At 52.2% G+C, this 22,945-nt stretch overlaps 1 protein-coding gene and 1 long non-coding RNA gene across 7 annotated transcripts; both read right to left on the reverse strand.

The window, feature by feature from the left end:
- Positions 1 to 1,542: 1,542 nt before the first annotated feature.
- LOC101112832 (CMRF35-like molecule 8) lies at positions 1,543 to 22,708 on the reverse strand. 6 transcript variants are annotated; one of them, XM_027974032.2, is made up of 7 exons: positions 22,565 to 22,708; positions 16,634 to 16,963; positions 15,798 to 15,942; positions 11,922 to 12,016; positions 6,724 to 6,761; positions 6,212 to 6,319; positions 1,543 to 4,140 (listed from the first exon to the last, which is right to left on the reverse strand). In XM_027974032.2, the coding sequence occupies exons 1-7, from the start codon at positions 22,623 to 22,625 to the stop codon at positions 4,021 to 4,023; spliced, it is 897 nt and encodes a 298-aa protein (XP_027829833.2). In that variant the 5' UTR covers positions 22,626 to 22,708; the 3' UTR covers positions 1,543 to 4,020. The 6 variants fall into 6 exon arrangements, with proteins under 6 accessions (XP_027829833.2, XP_027829832.2, XP_042112372.1 ...); XM_027974031.2 differs by having other exon boundaries at positions 11,922 to 12,091; XM_042256438.2 differs by lacking the exons at positions 1,543 to 4,140; positions 6,212 to 6,319; positions 6,724 to 6,761 and adding an exon at positions 8,117 to 9,070 and having other exon boundaries at positions 11,922 to 12,091.
- Positions 19,433 to 22,497, reverse strand: LOC132657368 (uncharacterized). The gene is made up of 2 exons (XR_009595399.1): positions 21,512 to 22,497; positions 19,433 to 21,389 (listed from the first exon to the last, which is right to left on the reverse strand). It is a non-coding gene; the product is annotated as an uncharacterized LOC132657368 (long non-coding RNA).
- Positions 22,709 to 22,945: the final 237 nt, after the last annotated feature.

The following is a 22,945-nucleotide window of genomic DNA, read 5'->3' on the forward strand; positions in this document are numbered from 1 at the left end:
TTACTTTAGGTCCGGCTTGGAATATGACTCTACTGAGTTCAGTTCATGTCAACAAGTGTTTCTGAGTGCTTACTCTGCTCAGTCCGTGACTGAACCCCTGTTCACATTACAGGGTCTCTCAATACCCTTCAGGGCTTCCCAGGTGCCTCAGTGGTAAAGAATCCGCCTACCCATGCGGGAGATGCAGGAGACTCGGGTTCCATCCCTCGGTTGAGACGATCTTTCAGAGGAGGGCATGGCAACCCACTCCAGTATTCTTGCCTGGGAAGTCCCGTGGACAGAGGAGCCTGGCAGGTACAGTCCACGGGGTTGCAAAGAGTCAGATGTGACGGGGCGACTGGGCACTTGAGGACTGGTACAGCTTCCTCCACGTCCACCTTTCAAGTCTCGTTGCCAGGACTCCACATCGCACAGCTTTAGGGAACACACCCAACACTGTGTTGTACAAGAAGGGTTCCACCTACCGTGCGCCGTGCTCAGGCTTCACTGCTGCAGGAGGCCGTCTGGCTAGTCCTCTGATCGTTTCATAATTTAGTGTCGCTCCTGCTGGACTGCAGGCTCTCGGAGAGCAGGTATGATGTATCTTTTCCACTATTGCGTTCGCTGCTGTAGTCTCACTGCTGCGTTTAGTAGTACCAGTGAGTAGTCAAGGGCTTCCCTGGTGGCTCAGACGGTAAAGAGTCTGCCTGTCATGCAGGAGAGCCAGGTTCTATCCCTGGGTCGGGAAGATTCCCTGGAGAAGGGAACAGTGACCCACTCCAGTATTCTTGCCTGGAACATTCCATGGACAGAGGAGCCTGCTGGAGTACAGTCCACGGGGCCGCAGAGAGTCGGGCGTGACTGAGCGACTAATACCTTGACTTTCAGAACTGTTCAGATAACTTTTGTTGAGCCAGTGACTAGGTGGATGTAAAAGGACCTGATCAGAACATACTGGAGGACTTCTAAACCAACATCCCCTCCATCTGGGCGAATGGTGAAGTTTTAGCAAACATCCCTGGCAAAACAGGAAAAGATTGTGAGCTAGAGCATTACGTCAGTTTGAAATGTAGCTTCCTGTAAGAAGCAGAAACTCCAACAAACTGTCACCTAAAGACCTTCAGGTTTGTCTGTCTCATACAACATAAACATGGGTATGTTGTAACAGCAAGAAGATACAGCAAATAGACGTCATTTGGCACCTCGCAACAGACCATCAAAATACACAAAGCAAAAGCGCATGGAATCGAAGGGAGACACAGTGCTCCACATTAATAGCTGGAGCCTTCAATACCCCACTCGCAGGAATGACCAGAGAGAAGATAAGTTAGGAAACAGAGAACTGAACAACGCAGTAAGCTAACTAGTTCTCACGGACATAAACAGAACACTCCAGCCCAACACACATTCTTCTCAAGTACACATGGGACGTTTTCCAAGATAGACCAAAGATGAGGCCACAAACTAGGTCTCAATAGATTTTAAAAGACAGACATCATACAAAGTTTCTTCTCTGACCAGAACAGGTTGACGTTAGAAATAAATAACAAAAGTTAAACCGGATTCTCTTCATTGTTCTTTAATAGCATTTTATTCACATTGAGATGGGGAGGAGCCATGTCTGATGGTTGGTCCAGTTCATACTGTAAAGGCATTACTCCAGGCTTAAAAAGTTTTTTTTCTTGCAAGACATTACATGGTATTATAAGATGGAATTAAAACAACTAATTGACACTGACTATGGAACCAATCAATTTATGTTTATTCATGTTTCAATAAATACTCGAAAAGGGAAAAAATTAAAACTGGAAAATTCACAAACCTGTGGAAATGAAACAGCACACTCATACACAACCAATGGATCAAAGAAGAAATCATAGAGGGAATTAGAAAACACTTAAAGATAAGCGGAAGCGTAAACACCATCTACAAAACTCATGGAACACAGCGAAAGCAGGGCTAAGTGGGTAATTCAAATGCTTGCATTAAAAAGACGGGCAAAGATCTCAAATAAAAAACCCTAACTGTACAACTTTAGAAGCCAGAAAAAGAAGGATAAACCCAAAACTAGTCTAAAAAGTTAGCTGCTACTGCTGCTAAGTCACTTCAGTTGTGTCTGACTCTGTGCGACCACATAGACGGCAGCCCACCAGGCTCCCCCGTCCCTGGGATTCTCCAGGCAAGAACACTGGAGTGGGTTGCCATTTCCTTCTCCAATGCATGAAAGTGAAAAGTGAAAGTGAAGTCACTCAGTCATGTCTGACTCTTCGCGACCCCATGGACTGCAGCCCACCAGGCTCTTCCGTCCATGGGATTTTCTGGGCAAGAGTACTGGAGTAGAGGTGCCATTGCCTTCTCCAAAAGCTAGTCAGACCTAAAACTATTAAACTCCTAGAATAAAGCAAAGGACAAAATCTTCAGAACCTCAGATCTGACAGTGATTTCCTGAATATGACCTAAACGGCACAGGCGGCAGCAACAACAAAATGGACAAATTAAGCTTCATGAAACGCCAACATTTTGTCCTCAAAAGACACCTCAACAAAGTAAACATTTGGCCCACAAAATGAGAGACAATATTTGCAGATTATATATCTGATAAGACTGAATATCCAGAATACATAGACGACTCAATAACAACAAAGAAATTGATTTGAAAATGGGCAACAGGACTGAATAGACATGTCTTCAGTGAAGATACACAGGTGGCCAGTAAGCACGTGGACAGTGCTCGGCCTCACTAATCACTGCTGCTGCTAAGTCGCCTCAGTCGTGTCCGACTCTGTGCGACCCCATAGACAGCAGCCCACAGGCTCCCCCGTCCCTGGGATTCTCCAGGCAAGAACACTGGAGTGGGTTGCCATTTCCTTCTCCAGTGCATGAAAGTGAAAAGTGAAAGTGAAGTCGCTCAGTTGTGTCCGACTCTTAGTGACCCCATGGACTGCAGCCCACCAGGCTCCTCCGTCCATGGGATTGTCCAGGCAAGAGTACTGGAGTGGGGTGCCATTGCCTTCTCTGCACTAATCACTGGGGAAATGCAAATCAAAATTGCAATGAGATACCACCTCACATGCGTTAGGTTCGCTACTATTAAAAAAAAAAAAAGTGCTGGAAAGCATGTGAGGAAGTGGGAGACCCGTGATGGGAACGTAACGTGGTACAGCTCCTGCCGATAAGAGTATCGCAGTTCCTCAAAGATTAAAAATAGGTTATCACATGATTCAGCAATTCCTCTTCTGGGTGCATACCCAAAGGAATTGAAAGCAGAGTCTCCAAGGGACACTTGTGCACCAAGCTCATAACTTGGATTTTTCACAAGAACTAAAATATAGGAGCATTCCGTTGACAGATGAATGGATGGATGAGCATGATGTGATATATACATCAGTGAAATATTATTCGGCTTCAAAAGAAAGGACTTTTCATACAATATTGCAGAGATACAGCTGCAAAGTTTAAATAATTTTTTTCTGCTCTCTTAAGATACTTTCAATGGTTAATAATATCTCTTGGATTAACAATAATTCCAAGAGTCCAGAGAAGTGTGCCACTCGTTCTGGAGCTGTGGGCAAGCCTCTCCTCTCCCGGGGTCTTGGTCTCCTCATCCGTAAGAAGAGAGGGACCCAGTCTTCAATGCCTTTGAGTTCTCCTGGCTCCTCACCAGTTCTCCCCACTTCCCAGCAACCCCAGACATTTCCATGGGGCTGTGGTTTACAAAGCCATTCGTAGGTACCGTACTACGAGAGTCAGGCCTTTGCCTGGAGCCACCTGGAGCTGGGATGAAGCAGAGAAGAGAGGAGAGAGACCTCGAGAGCCAGTGGGATGGAAGGTTTCCCATCGGACCATCCAGAACCGCATTCCCGGACATCCTCAGTAAAGCCAGCCTGGCTGATGGCGCAAGACGGGCAGCCTTGGGGAGCCCAGCTGACTTGGTGGTCACCACAAGGGGAGTAGGCGGAGGGGGGCCCGTGGGTGAAGGCTGAGCCCTGGGCCTCCTGTGACCCACAGAGTCCTCCAGTTGGTAAGGCTGGAAACATGAGCTTATGTCTTCTTAACCACGCTGTACACTGGCGTCTCGGAGGGAATCCTGTCGGCCTTGGAATCCTGGCTCCGGGAGTCAAACACTATCGAGGTGTAGTGAAGATCGTCGCTGGACGGGCCCTGCAGAGACGGAGACCAGACGCTCAGGGAGAGGCCGGGGACATGGGAATCCCAGATTAGGGAGGAGACATCAGAGGGGTGCCCTGAGGGAGATTCCACTGGCAGGGGATGGTGGGGGCTCCACTGGTCCTCACCGTCCTGCCCACTTTCTCTTGCAAAGGTGGGTCTCCAAAATCCCATCCACCCACCTGCTCTGCCCCAACCTGGTCAAGATGAGACATGCCAGACCTGAGACCCTTTGCTGCAGGGCTTGCACCTGGACAAACGTCTCCTCGAGCAACAAAATCCAAAGAAACTCTAAGGGACTAGACAGAAGTGCAAGCATGCACAGCTGGGGCAAATTCTGGACTAGAGATACAAAGAGACCAAAAAACCCAACTGCCGCTTTTGAGGAGCCTGGAGCAAAAGCAGGGTACTGCGCATGCCCTGCTGCATAGATTAACCCCCAAGAGGCGAGCAAACACCTAAGCCACCTCTCCCTCCCTCTCCCTCCCTCTCCCTCCCTCTCCCTCCCTCTCCCTCCTTCTCCCTCCCTCTCCCTCCCTCTCCCTCCCTCTCCCCGGACACACCCCTCCCCTCACCCCGTGTAAGGAACCACCGGCCCCCAAGCAAGGAAGACTGTTGCTTGTCCTTGCTCCCTCCTGCCGCAGCAGGGGCCCCAACAGAGCCTTGCCTGACTTTCTTGTCTGGCCTCTGATCAACTTCTATTGGTTGGGAAAGGCCAGGAGCCCTGATCACTATTGAAGACACAGCACCAGTGCTGGGGGGTGCCTGGGGTCTGCTTTGGGGTCATTAGTCACCAAAAGCTAAAAAGGCTAGGATGTTGCTAGTCCCGGGCCACGTGTCTGACGCTCAAACCTCCATCTCATCTTCTCTAACAACTAATCCCTCAACCTCTGCCTAAACTCTTTCCGCTCAAGGGTGAGTTATGACCCTGCACGGGGTGGGGACGGGAGGCAACCTCTTCCGTTATTCCACTTTTCAATGCCATGCCTACGGCTTGACCCACAGGGGCTCATTGGTAAAAATCTAAAAAGTAGAGTTCATACCAAAGAGATGACGGGACCAAAACAGTGAAAAAACACCGGCTTTAACATGGAGTGTACGGTACGTGAGTGTGCGTGCCGGCTAAGTCGCTTCAGTCGTGTCCGACTCTGTGCGACCCCATGGACTGCAGCCCGCCAGGCTCCTCTGTCCATGGGATTCTCCAGGCAAGAGCACTGGAGTGGGGTGCCACGCCCTCCTCCAGGGGGTCTTCCCACCCCAGGGATGGAGCCCGCGTCTCTCGTGTCTATGGCAATGGCAGGCAGATTCTTCACCACCAGCGCTACCAGGGAAGCCCACCTGGTACATGAAAGGGAAAGTGAAGTCGCTCAGTCGTGTCCAACTCTTTGTGACCCCATGGACTGTAGCCTCCCAGGCTCCTCTGTCCATCCATGGGATTTTCCAGGCAAGAGTACTGGAGTGGGGTGCCATTTCCTTCTCCAGGGGATCTTCCCGACCCAGGGAGCAAACCCGGGTCTCCTGCATTGTAGGTAGATTCTTTTATCGTCTGAGCCACCGGGGAAGTCCATATGGTACATAGTAGGTGCTTAATAAATGCTGTACTTTATTGACTCTTGATTATCCACTGGCCATTCCAAAAGCCCCTTCATCTCCCACGCGACCCCTCAGCCACAGAGACACCAAAGTCTGGCGAAATCTACACCACTTTCTTCATTTTCTTTTCTTGTCTAAGATTTTTTTGATGTGTACCTTTCTTAGTCCTTATTGAATTTATTACAATATTGCTTCTGTTTCGTGTTTTGGTTTTCTGGCCAAGAGGCATGTGGGATCTCACCTCCCCAACCAGCGATCAAACCTGCACCCCTGCATTGGAAGGCCAGGTCCCAGCCGCTGGACCGCCAGAGACGTCCCCAGCACTTGACTGGTTTCCTGTGTCTCCTCGTCCTTCAGAAGCACAAGGTGACCAGTCGAGCCTCTCTCCCCTCCCCGCCTGCCGGACCCCATGTGCCGATGCCTCTGCCACGGCCCGTGGTCCGCAGGACGGGGGCTGGGCCCTCGCACTCACCACTGTGCTGTATTCCACCTCCGCCCGCGTGGGTTGAACGGGCTTTCCCGAAAGGGGCCACGTCTGCAGCTCCAGATTCGCATAGCTGGGCTCAGTCTGCTCGGCAGCCTGCGGTGGACAGGAGTGCAGGGTTTGGAGCCTAGAGAGGCCCGTGTCCCTGCAAGCATCTGCCCTTCCCCTCTGCGCTCTGGGTGCCCCAGCCTTCCCATCCTGCCTTCCCCCTCCCCCACTCAGGTCCTCTCTGGGGAGTGTTTGAATGGTCAGGTCAACAGCTGGGCCGGAGGGCCCTCCGCCCCTCCCCCTCACCTGGAAGGGAACAGGCTGGCCAGAGCTCACGGTGACCCAGTGACCAGACCTCCCAGGTGTTGTTTTTCCAGCTCTAAGTGATCACCTCGCTTTATCTGTGTGGGATCCACACGGACCTCCACCAGCTAAGGCACAGACTGGGTCCCTAGCATCCCCTGCGTGCCTCCCGGCCACCCTGACACGCCTCCTGCTGGAACCCTCCTTACCTGACTGCGGCTCTGAGGCAGCTCTGGTTTCTCTCCAGCTAAAGAGGCAAGAGAAGAGGAAGGAGACTGAATCCTAGAATGGGGCAGGATGCGGATCCCTGTGGTCCACCTGGAGGAAAGCCTTTCCCTAGAGACTTCAGCCCGGGGGACCTATCGCTTCAGGCCAGCAGCATGGGGGAAACTCAAGGGCTTGTTGAGTGGGTGAATTAGTGAATGAGGAAATGAGTGAATGAAGAAGCAGGAAGGCTCCAGCTGGGGGAGAAGGGATCAAACGAAGGTGGTTCCCAGAACAGCCACTCGTGAAAACGTCCCTTAGGGACTTCCCTGGGGATCCGGTGGTTCAGACTCCACGCTTCCAGGTGAGGGAGATGAGAAAGGAAAGGGCACTCATCTAACAGGGAATGTCTGCATGATGAACAAGATCCAGAGGCCTCTTTTGCAACAATATAAACACCCTTGACACTACCAAACTGTAAACTTAGAAATGGTTAAGATGACAAATTTGATAAGTATTTTTTTTTTACCAATTAAAAAAATGCAGTTTTGCAGGCCCCACCACAGCCATACTGAATTATCAACACTGGGGATGAAGTCCAGCTGTGTTTTAACAAACCCTAATCAATAACCTCAGATATGCAGATGACACCACCCTTATGGCAGAAAGTGAAGAGGAACTAAAAAGTCTCCTGATGAAAGTGAAAGAGGAAGTGAAAAAGTTGGCTTAAATCTCAACATTCAGAAAATGAAGATCATGGCATCCGGTCCCATCACTTCATGGGAAATAGATGGGGAAACAGTGTCAGACTTTATTTTGGGGGGGCTCCAAAATCACCAAAGATGGTGATTGCAGCCATGAAATTAAAAGACACTTAACTCCTTGGAAGGAAAGTTATGACCAACCTAGACAGCATATTGAAAAGCAGAGACATTACTTTGCCAACAAAGGTCCGTCTAGTCAAGGCTATGGTTTTCCAGTGGTCATGTATGGATGTGAGAGCTGGACTGTGAAGAAAGCTGAGTGCCGAAGAATTGATGCTTTTGAACTGTGGTGTTGGAGAAGACTCTTGAGAGTCCCTTGGACTGCAAGGAGATCCAACCAGTCCATTCTAAAGATCAGTCCTGGGTGTTCATTGGAAAGACTGATGCTAAAGCTGAAACTCCAATACTTTGGCCACCTCATGCGAAGAGTTGACTCATTGGAAAAGACCCTGATGCTGGGAGGGATTGGGGGCAGGAGGAGAAGGGGACGACAGAGGATGAGATGGCTGGATGGCATCACTGTCTCGATGGACATCAGTTTGAGTGAACTCTGGGAGTCGGTGATGGACAGGGAGGCCTGGCGTGCTGTGATTCATGGGGTCGCAAGGAGTCGGACACAACTGAGTGACTGAACTGAACTGAAAATTTTTTTTAATAAAATAATAAAAAGGAAGTGACCTTGCAGAGACTAGAGAATCAAAGCATACAAAGTCACCAGGTTTATCTGCTGTGATCCCCTGGCCTGGGGGTCAGGCCCCCCCAGACAGGAAGCCCTGTCTGCTCTGAGGGATCCCAGCTCAGGTCACACAGCCTCTTGTTTCTGGCACCTACAACACGGTGTCTGGGGTCCTGCCTCTGGGCGCGGCTCTGTGCTTCCCTGGCGCTTTCAACCCGGGGCCCCGGGAGCTGAGAGGGGGCAGGTGATGCCCACGCAGCAGAGCGCCCTTGATCTAGGATCTCTGCCAGGCAGCTCCAGAGCCCGCTGGGTGCTGCAGGGAGAGATGCTATCCAGCCTCAGGGAGGGAGTCCCAAAGTCAGCGGTGAGATTCCGAGAGTCAGGAGACACAAGGTCACGGACGACAGAGGTGTCTGGTGAACCTCACCGGTTGGCTCGATGGGGCATGCATCCAGGGGCTCTGAAGTATGAACACGTGCTGTGCGTGCTAGGTCACTTCAGTCATGTCCGACTTTGTATGACCCTGTGGACTGTAGACAGAGCGTGCAACCAGGGCTCTGAGGTACGAACAAGTGCGTGTGTGCCAAGCCACGTCAGTCGTGTCCGACTTCGTGTGACCCTGTAGACTGTATCCTGCCAGGCTCCTCTGTCCATGGGATTTTCCAGGCAAGAATACTGGAGTGGGTAGCCTCTCCCTTCTCCTGGGGATCTTACCGATCCAGGGATCGAACTCGCGTCTCATGCCTCCTGCATTGACAGGTGGATTCTTTACCACTAGCGCCACTTGAGGTATGAACATATTTTGTTTCAGATGCTGTGGGCCGGCTCCCTACCATCCTCTATATCTTCAACTCAGATGGATTTGATGGGAAGGAGGGAAAAAGCTGGTGAGGAAGAGATGGGAGTCCACCCCTGGGAAGGAAGGCGACATGGAGAGAGTTGGGTGGCAGACAGCTGAACAGGGAGCTCGCTGAAGGTGGACCCAGTCTTCCCTGGTCACGACAGGGTCCTCAAGAGCCCAGCACAGGGCCTGGCGCACAGTAGGTGCTCAGGACGGCTTTGCTGTGTGATCGAGTGAATGAATGAGGAAGTGAGTGACCAGAGTGGGCTCAGGGGAGGAACCGAGAGTGAGCACAGGGCAGGCGTCAGGCTGGGGCCAGCAGGACCACCAGGGGTCACTAACCCTGACCTCTCCCCGAGGCAGCCGGGAGACAGGCGCTGAGACGCCGAGCCGGGGAGAGACAGAGGCTACGTGAACACAAAGCCTTTCTCCTGTTAAACAAAGATCCCTTGACGAGGCGTGATCCGCTCACACGAGTCAACTCTGCACTCAGGGATTTGGAGATTATCAGCCGGGAAAATCACACAGAATGTTAAGGTAGAAAAGTGGAATGACAGGACTTCCCCGGTGGTCCAGCGGTTAGGAACCCACCTGCCAATGCAGGGGACAGAGACTGGTTCGATCCCTGGCCCTGGAAGATCCCACATGTTGCTGGGCAACTGAGCTGACGTGCGACAACTACTGAGCCCGGGTTCTCCGCCAAGAGAAACCAGCACAGCGAGAAGCTCACACACCGCGGCTGGAGAAAGGCCGCACGCAGCCACGGAGGCCCAGCACAACCAAAACCAAGCCGACAACAAAGCATAATTTTAATTAAAAAAAACAAAAGTGGAATTACATACGGAGCAAACGTTTTAAGAAGTCAGATTTGCAAGAGCCCGTAAGGATGTGACTCAACCGTCTGTGGCTGGTTTTCTCTGGGTGGTGCAGGTTCTTCTTTCTATTTATTAGGGTGAATTTCTTTCCCTCTCTGTGCTTTCCTTCTTTTTCCAATTTTCTACAGCAATCACACACCCCGTTTTTAAAGGGGAGGGACGCTTTTTAGGTGAAAGGTCACCCTGGAGATCCCTGACACCCATAGTTCTGAGACAACCCAGGCTGGGAAAACCCCCATGCGGTAAAGCAGTGTGGGCTAAAGTTTCAGGCGATGGTTCCCAGAAGCGATATACGAAGAGCAGATGGGGAAGAGGAAGTGGTTTTCCTTCCATCCATCAAGCATATGTATGTTGAGGCTGATTTCGCTGCTAAAGGCCTGAGATGTGCTGGAGGGAGGGGCTGGACCCCGCAGGGTTGCTGGAGGTGAGAGAGTAAAGCGGGGTCTCCCCTTTTGCTCCCAGTAAGAACCAACTCCCAGTTTAGCACTGCAGGCGTGGGGCAGAGCCACCAGGGTTTTACTGCAGCCCTGAAAGGCTCAGCATCGGTCATTCTGAACAAACATCCCCTCTGCCCAGGTACTCTGTGCACATGGAATTAAGAACTCTGAGTCCAGGAAGGAACCTTAAGGCTCACACTCATCTCAGGCAGAAAGCTGCTCTCCTACAGGAGTCAAGTACAACCGGCACTTGCCCTGGGCGCCTGCCATCTGCCTCTGCAAAGATCAAATCAGGCGCTGATGCAGCTGCTTCAACACCCCCGAAAGGCGTTCAGGGTGGAGAGCAGGAGCGAGGCATCTGCGCGAGGTCTTCAGATAGTCAGATATGCTCAAGGGCTGGTTTTTATGAGCCCAATCCTTGCATCTCCCCAAATCTAGAAAAGCACGAACATCCTTCATGGTGACGACTGTTCCCTGTGACTAGCAGAAGATTCTCGAGACTGATAGAAACCTCCTGGAAAAATGTGTGCTGAATGGCCTGTGTTCCTCCCCCTTCACCAAAATCACAGATACGCTGACCTTCCCCCGCCCCCTGAATCTTTGGAGCAGTTTCTCAGGGCTATCTAAGGTGCTGTCTCCCAGGCTACAGTCCTCATTTTGCCCCAGATTAAACCTAGCTCATAACTCTCACGCTGCGGATTTTTTTTAAGCTGACACAGATAAAACTTGGGCCACCCACCAGCAAGATGGTCACAGCGTCACTGGTTCCTCTGTTCTTCTATGTATTTAATTTGCTCACGTGTTTATTGAGCCCCTACTTATGAGCACCAGACAGGATGCTGGGGGCGTCTTATTTTCTCTTTGAATCTGAGCTCAGAGGGGAGTGGCTGGACCACAGCCTCCCTGGGTGCCACTGTGACAATATTAAATAATATTAAATAATACTTTCACTCAACACATACTGCTCCTATACCTTCTTGGGCAAGGGTCTCTGATCTACAGGAGCTGCGTGGGCTGCTGGGGAGGCAGCCTAGGAAGCAGGAGTGGCAAATTGGTGGGACAGGGGCTTTGACGGCGGAAGAACAGAGGCTCACCCTGAAGGGGGCCCTGAACTGCCCTCTGGGGGCCAGGAAGAGGGCCTAGAGGAAAGAAAGCAGAGAGCAGCACTCAGGGCATCAGGAGTGAGCCGGTGGGGGGCAGGGCAGGCCCCCCAGGTGCCCAGAGCAAACTCGGAGGAAGTTGAGAAACCACTGCCTTCCAGGGTGTGAGGACTGGCAGATTGCCAAGGGCCTTGACCATGCTGGGCAGGCCTGGACTTTGGAGGCTGTAGGAGGTCACGGAAGGGTTTGGACGGAAGAGGGACATTGCTTCACGAGCACCTACCCCGGCCCTGCCGTGGGAAAGGCCTCTTGCCTTAAAGCCACCTCCTCTCAGCCACATAGTCCCTTCCGGGCCTGCCCTCTAGGGTCACCCGGGCCATGTGGTCCCAGGGGAGACACAGCTGATGACCCTTCTGGAAACCCAGAGGCATTTCCTCTAGGGCCAGAAGGTGTGGGCGGGGCCGGCCTGCCCTCGGGTGGGGTGCGGGCGGGTGTCGGGGGCTCACTCACCTTTGGCCCATCTCTGAACCATCCTCCAGGCGAGCAGCGAGAAGCCCCCCAGCAGGAGCAGCAGCAGGGCCAACGAGATCAGCAGCGCGTGGAGCCTGAGAGGAGACAGGGTGGGCTGGGTGGGGCAGGGGGTCCCGCCTTCCCTCGCTTGTTCAGTAGATAAGCGCTCACTGAAAAAAAGGCAGACAGCGTAAAGCCTCCTTTTCAACCCCCGTCTACCTAAATCCCCCCAACAGACTCACACCGTGCACCTAAGAGCCTTCCGGAGCCTCTTTATTCAATGCAACAAAATACGAATATACATTATTTTTGTATATGTCCTTTTTTCACATAAAAGAGGCACAGTATAAACCATGGGTCCCCAACCCCTCGGCCATGGACCAGTACCCACCAAAGGACTGTTAGGAACCTGGCCATACAGAGGAGGTGAGCACCTCCCCATTCACCCCCCCAACCCCCCAAATCTCTCTTATTACTGCCTGAACCATCCACTCCCACCCCCGTCTGTGGAAAACTGTCTTCCACAAAACTGGTCCCTGGTGCCAAAAGGGTTGGGGACCGCTGGTATAAACACTGTTGTTCAGCTGCTCAGCCATGTCCGACTCTTTGCGACCTCATGGACTGCAGCACGCCAGGCCTCCCTGTCCATCACCATCTCCCGGAGCTTGCTCAAACTCACGTCCACTGAGTCAGTGAAAAACACTATTTTTTAACTTCACAATGCATCTTGAAGATCTTTCCATGTCACTACATACAGAAGTTCCCTGCGGGGCTTTTTTCACAGCTGCATAGTATTCCATTGTGTGGACAGACCATAAATTATTTAACTCCTCCCTCTCCATGGGCATTTCTTTTGCCCAGTCTTTTGCAATTACAAACCTGGCTGCAAAAACATCACCTTGAAACTCTACCACTTCACACTTGGACAGCAGCAGCTGCTTTCCTGGGGAACTGACACGGCTTGGGCTCTGCCCCTCCCTTGCTTGGGCCCCTTCTTTTATGCCTAACTGGCATCCATGGTGTTCTCGTCTTTTTTTCTTAAAGATGCACCCCCCTCCCCTGAGAACTGTACAAGCTTCAGTTATACAAAACCCAACTCTGGGGCTTCCCTAGCAGCTCAGTGGTGAAGAATCCACCTGTCCATGCAGGGGACACAAACAGGTTTGGTCCCTGGCCCAGGAAGATCCCACAAGCTGCGGAGGGAGGAAGCCCGGGCTCCACAGCCACTGAGCCTGTGCTCCACGATTAGGGAAGCCACTGCAGGGAGAAGCCCGAGCAGAGAAGCTGGAGAGCAAGCGCCACTCTCTGCAGCTAGAGAAAGCCTGCGCAGCCACACAGGCCCAGCACAGGAAAAAATAAATAAAGAGACAAACAGACAAATAAGCAGATGAAATTACTGTTTAAAAAACCCAGCTCCCTTCCCCAGGTGTGCATCTGCAGGTCGTTTCTGAAGGCGGCACGTTTGGGTCCTGAATCCCACCTTGCCTGACATAAAGCTTGTCACCTGGATTGTCAGGAAGCCAGTGGAGGGGTCTTGGGGTGTCGTACAGTAAAGAATCTGACTGGCCTTTGCCTCTGGCTCCTGGAAGGGAGGCTCTAAATCCTTGAGGTTTTCCTAGTAACAGGAGCACCTTTGTGATTCACAAGCTGCTTGGATCTCCCTGGGATTTTGCCTGACTCAGGCTGGGAGCTGGTCACCAGAAGGGCCAGCCATGCGATGAGAGATTTGGGGCTCTGAGCCAGCCTGAACTTCAGGGAAGTGGAAAGGGGTGTTGGGGGTTGAGGTCAGTCATGTGGGCAGTGATTCAGTTAGTCATATCTGTGCGATGAAACCCAAGTAAAAACTATGGGCACCAAGACTTGAAGGAACTTCCTGGTTGGTAAAGACATCAAAGTCCCGGGAGGGTGATGCCCCTCAACTCCACTGGGAAAGGGCATAGAAATTTTGCAGTCAGGACCCTCCCAGACCTTGCCCTACATGTCTCTTCATTGACTGGTCCTGACCTTTGTGCGTGTGTACTGGGTCATTTCAGTCGTGTCTGACTCTGCAACCCCGTGGACAGTAGTCTGCAGCCGTAGGCTGGACCCCATGGACTGTAGCCTTCATGGTTAGGCTCCTCTGTCCATGGGGTTCTCCGGGCAAGAATACTGGAGTGGGTTGCCATGCCCTCCTCCAGGGGATCTTCCCAACCCAGGCATCAAACCCACGTCTCTTATGTCTCCTGCGTTGGCAGGTGGGTTCTTTACCGCTAGCGCCTCCTGGGAAGCACCCTGACCTTTATACTTTATGATAAAACTGTATGTATAGCATTTCTCTACATTCTGTGGATTACCTAAGCAATTACCAAACCCAAGTGGGTCATGTATCCAACTGATCAGAAATGTGATGATCTGAGCATCCCCAAAGGGCCCTGGCATCTGAAGTCAGGCCGTCTTACAAGACTGAGCCTCACGAGCCTCACAGGATGCTGGAGTCTGTGCTGACTCCCAGGTGTCCAGTTCTGGAATCGACTTGCAGGGCGCCAGGTGGTGTCAGAATAGGGAGTCTCGGGCTTCCCTGGTGGTCCAGCGGTTAAGAATCTGCCTGACAATGCAGGGGACACAGGTTCGATTCCTGGTCCAGGAAGATCCCACATGCCGCGGGGCGACTAAGCCCGTGCACCGCAACTCAGGTGGCACTAGTGGCAAAGAACCTGCCTGCCAACCCAGAAGACACGGGAGACGCAGGGTCAATCCCTGGGTAGGGAAGATCCCCTGGAGAAGGGCAAGGCAACCCACTCCAGTGTTCTTGCCTGGAGAGTCCCATGGACAGAGGAGCCTGGCGGGCCAGAGTCCATGGGATCGAAAAGAGTTGGACACGACTGAGCAACTAACACACACCGCAGCCACTGAGCTCACGCTCTAGGGCCCATGCTCTGCAACAAAAGAAGCCACCGCAACGAGAAGCCCTCGCGCCAGAACTAGAGAGTAGCCTCCATTACGGCAACTTAGGTCTTCCCTGGTGGCTCAGAGGGTAAAGCGTCTGCCTGCAATATAGGGGACCTGGGTTCGATCCCTGGGTCAGGAAGATCCCTTGGAGAAGGAAATGGCAACCCATTCCAGTACTCTTGCCTGGAAAATCCCATGGACAGAGAAGCCTGGTAGGCTATAGTCCATGGGGTCGCAAAGAGTCGGACACGACTGGACGACTTCACTGTCTCACTTTCACTGCAACTAGAGAAAGCCCCAAAGCAGCCATGAAGACCCCGCACAGCCAAAAATAAAAATTAATTGATTACTTTTTAAAAAAGGGAATCTGTGAATCCCAGGAATAATTTCAGACAATAGGCATATTTCCAGGGAGAGAAACTATAAATGTTGTCAGATTCTCCCAGGGTTTGTTTTTTTTTTACCTCTCCCTGCCAAAAAAAAAATGTCGAGAATCACAAATTTGGAAGAAAGAACCCAAAACTTTGGAATCATATAAACTTGGCCTGGGAGGCAGCCTGCCTCTGTGACTGTATTACCCACTCAGTCACTTAACCTCTCAGAGCCTCAGTTTACTCATCCATAAACTGAGGGTGATGGTGGCAAAGGATTGTAAGGAGCAGATGATGACGTCCAGGTGGGGCACTGAGCATGTGCCTGGCAGGATATCGTCACACCAGCTCTCATTAAATGTCGCTTTCCCTCCATCCACCCCCAGTTTCTACCTGGCCTGAGCCCTCTCTCAGAGCCCAGGGCAGGTCCAGTGTGGCCCCTACAGCCCAAGCTAGGAGACGCAGATCGGCTTCCAGCCTGGGTGCAAAGGGAGCCAGAGGCCCCAGTCAACGGGGACAGGGCTCCTGACCAAACAGACCCCAAGGCAGAGGACGCCACAGGCCTAGGGCACCTTACCTCCAGTTCTGCGTGGGCTCGTATTCCTCCTGGCTGCTGGCACTGTGGGTGGCACTCTCTGTGGTCAGGGTGGTGAATGACACAGTTGAAACTTTGGCTGCGACAGTAGGTGGGATTGGTCTTGGTGTTGGTGATGCCGATGGTGCTGAAATACAAATCAGACTCTGGGAGGCCCTCTGACTCTCCCACCACCCTCCGATACCTTTCTTGTTTGATTTCACACAAAATAATCACTCATGAAGGGGACAAGATGAAGAACCCTGCGGCCAGGACCCTCCTGGGGCCAAGTGACCGTTTCGGAACAGGACATGGGCACCACCCCCAACAGACCTGATTCCATCCCCATGATGAGGTCAGGGTCCTCCGGAGGCCCCAGAGTAACCCCTACCCCGAGTCTTGCTCCCCGCCCCCGACCAAGTCACAGCTGCATGAGCCTGCCAGAGACCACTTGCAGATCTTTTTAGCACTCCCACTGTGTTCAGCATCTTCACCTGGCCCGCCACCTCTCCACTCAGCTCCCCACCTTCCCCCACACAGCTTCCCGGGTTTCTGTGGGGAGGCCCACGGCACCTTCCTCCCTCAGCTGCATACCCACCTCTTTGCTGCCCCTTCCCCGACAAGCACCTCATCACTCAAGACCAAGGAGACGTGCCAACGTCCTGACTGTCTCTTTGTCTCACATACACACACACACATACACACAATATACATACACCTACACACACACACACAGAGTTTGCTCTCTGATGTGATTTCTGCCTTGGCTATTCCAACCTGAGACTTTTAAGATGACCCTGTTGCTGGTACAAGGGGAGGTAGGGGTGTGCATGGCTCACCTGGGATCACAGACACCTCCACCTCGAAGGTGGGGTCAATGGAAACTGGCACATTGATCCCACACTCGTACGTTCCCGCATCCTCCTCTCTGAGGCTCTTCAAGGTCACTGTGAAGGTGAGGTTTGCAGGATGGTCTCTGATGGACACGCGGCCTCTCGTCACTTCTCTCTGTGACTCTGTGGTCTCCACAATCTTCGGTGATAACAAACAGAAGGGTTTGCACCAGTATTTGTTATTGCTTATGAATTTCTTCTGGTACCGACACTCCACGCTCAGGGATCTCCCCACGATGCCCGTCACTCTGCTGGGGCCACTCAGGGATAAACAGCCTGGAAGACACAACCGGGTCCAGCTCCATCAGGTGGGCCTAGTTCAGGACACCCTGGGGGTCACCCCAAAAAGTTCCCCCATCTCTTGCTAGCTGCCCCGCATCAGCCAGAATACACCTTGAGACTCTGCCCCTTCTATTCAGCCCTAAGACCGCAGCTGCCCTTTCCTCCAGACCCCAACTTTCTTTCCTCTGCCCTTCACCTCTCACCCACCAGGGACCTCCCATCTCCCAGCTTGTCAGGATGCCCCCAGCCTGGAGCAGCTCAGTCACCTGAAGACCCGCTTGTAGCCGACGTGTTCCCACCAAGGGGCTGTGCCCCAAGGCAGAGAGAGGGCTGCCAGATGGTTCACAGAAGCACCAGACATGCCTGGCAAATTTTGTGGATGAAAAATCACCCACACACACAGTTTACTGACAGCCTTCATCTCACCCTGGGTCTTACTCCAGTTTGCCCAGCTCCTGTTGACTTAATTTTCAAGGAAGCTCATGCTTTATTTCTGAGATTGGCATCTGCCATTGTCCCAGACAGTCCTCCGCCATGGAGCTGGGGGGCTAAGGTGACATGTGTGACATTAATGCTGGCCACCAAGCCGAGGACACGCCCCCCCCCGGCCCCTGTGGATATGGCTCCTCACCAGCCCTGTAATTCTGTGATGGGGCCCCCACAGTGGTGGGGGGTGTGGCTTGCTGTCTTTTGCTAGAGTTAGTCGTCTTGAATTTGACTTGGCTTGTCAGGCTGTTAAATCAGTTGAAGAGAATGTCAGCCCCTGGGGCCTTCTTCTTATATCTTAAAGGTCTACACATGTCTGGCACATAGTAGGCCCTCAGCAAACCCTTGGGTGTGAGCACCTCCCCCAGCCTACACAGTTCTCTGTTCAAAGCTGCCCGAAGCTGACCACAAGCCCCCATCCTCCCACTCCTGGGAGCCCGTCAGGGGGTCCTATTCTGGCCTGGGTGGCAGACGCCCTGCAAAGACGCCTTCTCCAGCCCCATCGCGGGTGTGATGTGTCCTGAGATGCTCCGTAGCCAGTGCCACAGTGGCGTGGAAAGGGCATCAGAAGAATCTGAGTTTTAGTCTCAGTTCTGTGACGAGTCTGCTGTGTGTTCAGGGACAAGTTACTTGACCTCTCTGAGCTTCAGAGGCCTCACTGGTAACGTGGTGATGACTGGTAAGCCTCGCAGGACATTTGGGAGTATTGGATGAGATAATGGGCGCCAAATGCCTGGAGAATAATATCAGGTTTGAACCACATGAAGCTGCCAGCATCCCTCTGTGTCTGGCCAAGAAAGCCGACATTTCAGAAAATTCAGTCTAATGAGCATGGATAACCCTCTGAGAACCAAGACCTCACAAGCCACGCAGTACAGCCAAAACAAGAAAAAAAGGCTTCTCTCCAGGCGAGCGTGTGAATCTGGATGAGCGTATGATTTTCTAGAAAACAACAGATCAGTAAAATAGACACACACCGAGTGCTTAACAGATAAATGCCCCAGCCCTTCCTTGGGTTAAGACGTAGCTTCTGCTCCCCACATCCAGACTCCATGCCCTGTGTCCCCTCGACTGTGAATTGTCATCTTTCCTGGCCTGGCTCTTGGCTCCCCTGCCTGGTCTGGGCCCCCCTTCACCTCCACCCACGGGACCCAGCCCTCTGTGTCTGGGGCCTGCCTTCCCCGTGCATCGTGTGTCTCCCTGGCTGTCTCCCTGTGTCTCTGTCTCTGTGTCTTTGTCTCTCCTTCTCTCTCTCTGTCCTTCTCACTCTCCTTCTGTCTCTCACCTTCCGTCTCTCTGTCTCTCTGTGTCTCATCGTCTCTGTCTGTCTGTCCCTCTGTCTGCGTGCCTGTCTCTCTCTGTCTCTCTGTCCCTCTGTCTGCGTGCCTGTCTCTCTCTGTCTCTCTGTCCCTCTGTCTGCGTGCCTGTCTCTGTCTGTCTGCCTCTTTATCTGTCTCTCACTTTCTGTCTCTTTGTCTCTCTGGGTCTCATCGTCTCTGTCTGTCCCTCTGTCTGCGTGCCTATCCCTCTCTGTCTGTCCCTCTCTCTGCGTGCCTGTCTCCGTCTGCCTGTCCCTCTGTCTGCGTGCCTGTCTCTGTCTGCCTGTCCCTCTGTCTGCGTGCCTGTCTCTGTCTGCCTGTCCCTCTGTCTGCGTGCCTGTCTCTGTCTGCCTGTCCCTCTGTCTGCGTGCCTGTCTCTGTCTGCCTGTCCCTCTGTCTGCATGCCTGTCTCTGTCTTTCTGCCTCTTTGTCTGTCTCTTCTAACAGGGTCTCCCTCTGTTTTCCTAATGTTTTACTTCAGAATCACAGAATCCCATCCCACTAAACCCCAGGTAAACGTGTGAACCATCCAGCACAAGCAGTGGAGAGGAACCGGCGCACTCACACCCACCCAGGAGAGAGTAGACCCACCCAGGAGAGAGTGGAGCCAGAGCGGAAGTTAGTGAATCAGGAGACAAAAATCACTGCAACTAGTGTATGGGCAGAAAAGCTGATTTTTCAACTGGGAGAAACAAACAACAAAATAGACGTTCTTGTGTGTAACCAGATCAAGAGAAAATAAAAAGAAGACACACATAAACCATTAAAAAGAAAAATAGGGTAAACCACAAGCCTCTACAAAAATTTCTGCACACTTGGACAAAACTGGTGATTTTCTCTTCATTTTTTAAAAAACATGTATTTATTTGTTTAGTTGAGCTGGGTCTTAGTTGCCACACTTGGGATCTTTAGCTGTGGCATGTGGGATCTAGTTCCCTGACCAGGAATTTAACCTGGGCCTCTGGCGTTGGGAGCACAGAGTCTTAGCCACCGGACTACCAAAGAAGTCCCCCAAACTGCTGATTTTCTAGGAAAGTATACATTACCGATATTAATCCAGAACAGATTTTTTTTTTTAAATGTAGACCAGTACCTATAAGTGTTAGCAAGGAGTCCTTTCCCAAAGTTAACTATGTGAAGTGATACGGTAATTATTTCATGGTATATACATGTATCAAAACATCACTGTAATTGTACACCATATATACACACAGTTTTTACTTGTTAATTATGCCTCAGTAAAATTGGAGAGAAAAGAGAAGAAAGAAGTTCTTTTTTCTTTCCGTTCCAAAAATTGAGGAGTGAAACTCAGTTTCACAAGTTAATTCTCTCAAAACTTTCAAAGACCAGACAATCCCAATTTTATTTAAACATCTGCAGAGAATAAGGAAACAAGAAAAACTTCCTAATTCTTATCATACGTGCTTAGTCACTCAGCTGTATCCGACTCTTTGTGACCCTATGGACTATAGCCTGCCAGGCTCCTCTGTCAATGCGATTTTCCAGGCAGGAATACTGGAGTGGGTAGGCATTCCCTTCTCTCAGGGATCAAACTCTGGTCTCCTGCATTGCAGACAAATTCTTCACCATCTGAGTCTTCAGGGAAGCCCAATTCTTATCATGAAGGCAGTATAACATATATCAAAGACTAAAACCCGGCCAAATATCTTAATACAACCACCACTTGAATAGTTCAAAGGAAAAAAGCTATAGGCGTGCTGTGGCAGTATTGGGGATTTGGTTCCAGACAACTGTGCATGCTCAGTCTCTTCAGTCGTGTCTGACTCTGCGACCCCCCGGACTGGAGCCCACCAGGCTCCTCTGTCCGTGGGATTCTCCAGGCAAGAATACTGGAGCGGGTTGCCATTTCCTCCTCCATCCAGACCACCATAGTGAAACAAATGTTGCAATAAAGAAATTCACAAGAAGCTTTTAGCTTCCCAACACATATAAAAGCTATGTTTGGGACTCCCCTGGTGGTTAATGGGGAAGACTCCATGCTTTAATGCATGGGGTGTGGGTTTGATCCATGGTTGGGGAACTGAGATCCCACATGCTGCACAGCCGAAAGAAAAAAGCGATGCTTACATTGTACTCCGGTCTATGAAGTGTGTAACAAATAGCATTATGTCTTACAGACAATTTACATACCTTAACTTAAAAATATTATACTCTATCGCTAAAAAATTCTATGCATCATCTGAGCCTTCAGTGAGTTGTAATCTTTTTCTGGTGGAGAGTCTGAAATTTTGCAGGAATTACCAAAATGGGACAGAGACATGAGGGGAGGAAATGCTGTTGGAAAAATGGAGCCAACAGACTTGCTCAAAGTAGGGTTACCACAGACATTCAACTGGAAAAAGGCAATGTCTGTGAAACCCCACAAAGCAAAGCACAAGACAAGGTGTGACCGTCTCGGTGCTGCGCTGTGTGTGCTCAGCCGCTTGGTCATGTCCGCCTCTCTGCGGCCCCGTGGACTGTAGGACCCCAGGCTCCTCTGTCCGTGGGATTCTTCAGGCAAGAATACTGGAATGGGTTGCCATGCCCTGCTCCAGCGGATCTTCCCAACCTAGGGATCGAACCCAGGTCTCCCACATTGCAGGCAGATTCTTTCCCTGGAGGCTCAGACAGTAAAGAATCATCTCAATAGATCATGAAAAAGCGCCTAACTCCGGATGCTGCTGTTTTTAAAAACACAGGCAGTGCCCCCTTTACACTAAATGGAAACACGGCTCACCTGGCCAGTCAGGGGCCAGGTAGGCATGACCACTGCCTCCTCAGCCCTGGGCATCGTGGGATGACCCCGTGACCAGCAAGAGAGGAAACCGGAGAAACAACGAAACCTCCACCCAGGCAGATCCTGCGAACACACAAGAACCCCCTAGAGGGACAGTGGAAAATGAGTCGTGAGCAGGTGGCCAGTTTCTCAGTGGTAATGAACCTGCCTGCAAAGCAGGAGACGCAGCAGACAGGGGTTCAGTCCCTGGGTCGGGAAGATGGGATCCCCTGGAGGAGGAAATGGCAACGACTGACTCCAGTATTCTTGTCTGGAGATTCCCCATGGACAGAGGAGCCTGGTGGGCTACAGTCCTCGGGATCCAAAGAGTCAGGCACGACTGAGTGACTGAACACACAAGGATGAAACTCGAAAGACCGCAGGAGGTGTCTGAGAGCCGTGAACACCCCTGGACGACCAGGAGAGAAATCACACAAGGAAGCCCTCTCCTCCAGAGAGCAAGCCTCCTCCTCCCTTCCCTGAAGCTGCTCTGCCCTCCCCCCTCCCTGCTTCCTCCCCCTCGCCTTCCCGGATGGGATGGGAATCTCCATCTCCCTTCCTTGGAGACCACCAGCCCCCTGAGGTCCCGGCCCCTCAAGCCACCCTGGCTGTTCATTCACCTCCGTGACCCTGAGACAAGGGCTGGCCCCAGCCTGGTCCCCACGCTTCCTCTACCCCCTGGACCCGTGACCCAGAGGGCATCTCCTGTCATCGAGCACGTCCTGGGTGTGCCCAGCGGTCACCCTGCCGCCCACTCTGGTACTCCCTGCCTTTTGCCCTCCTTCCTCTGATAATTCATCCCCAAACCTTCGGCAGAGCCCCTCCTCTGTGTCCCACTGTGGCTCCTGCAAGGCCAGACGGATACAGAAGGGGAGATGGACCCTCACCCCTGCCCTCCGAGGATGGGGTCCATCTTAAGCAGTGGGCAGACCGTGCCCCAGTCTGAGTCACCCTCCCCCATTCCATCCCCACCCTCCACCCTTCCCCTCACCCTCCTCCCCTGGCAGCCCCCACCTGGGACCCAGAGAAGCAGCAGAGCCTGGGGCAGCCACGTAGCCTGGTGCAGCTGGGCCATCGCTCCAGCACAGACGTCGCCTGCAACAGCGCCAGGCCAGCCGGTCCTGAGGTCTCAGTCCCCTTCCAGAAGCAGTCAGGCCTGCAGGCTCCCACTTCTGCTTTTCTTCAAGCCTTGTTGCTTCCTTGTTTGGCTTCTTTTCGGTTTTGTTCCTGGAGCTGGTGAGAAGATGGCCGAGGAGCAAACCTACCAGCGGTGCCCGAGACCCCCGGCCACGTTCTGTAGGTACTTCCGGTGAGGAGCCCTCCCAAGCCCCCAGCTCACCTCCCCTTCCCTCCCACCCCCAAACCACAGGCTGACGTTCCCATCTAGCCCAGCCA

Source organism: Ovis aries, chromosome 11 (assembly GCF_016772045.2).
Source record: "Ovis aries strain OAR_USU_Benz2616 breed Rambouillet chromosome 11, ARS-UI_Ramb_v3.0, whole genome shotgun sequence".
NCBI lineage: Eukaryota > Metazoa > Chordata > Mammalia > Artiodactyla > Bovidae > Ovis > Ovis aries.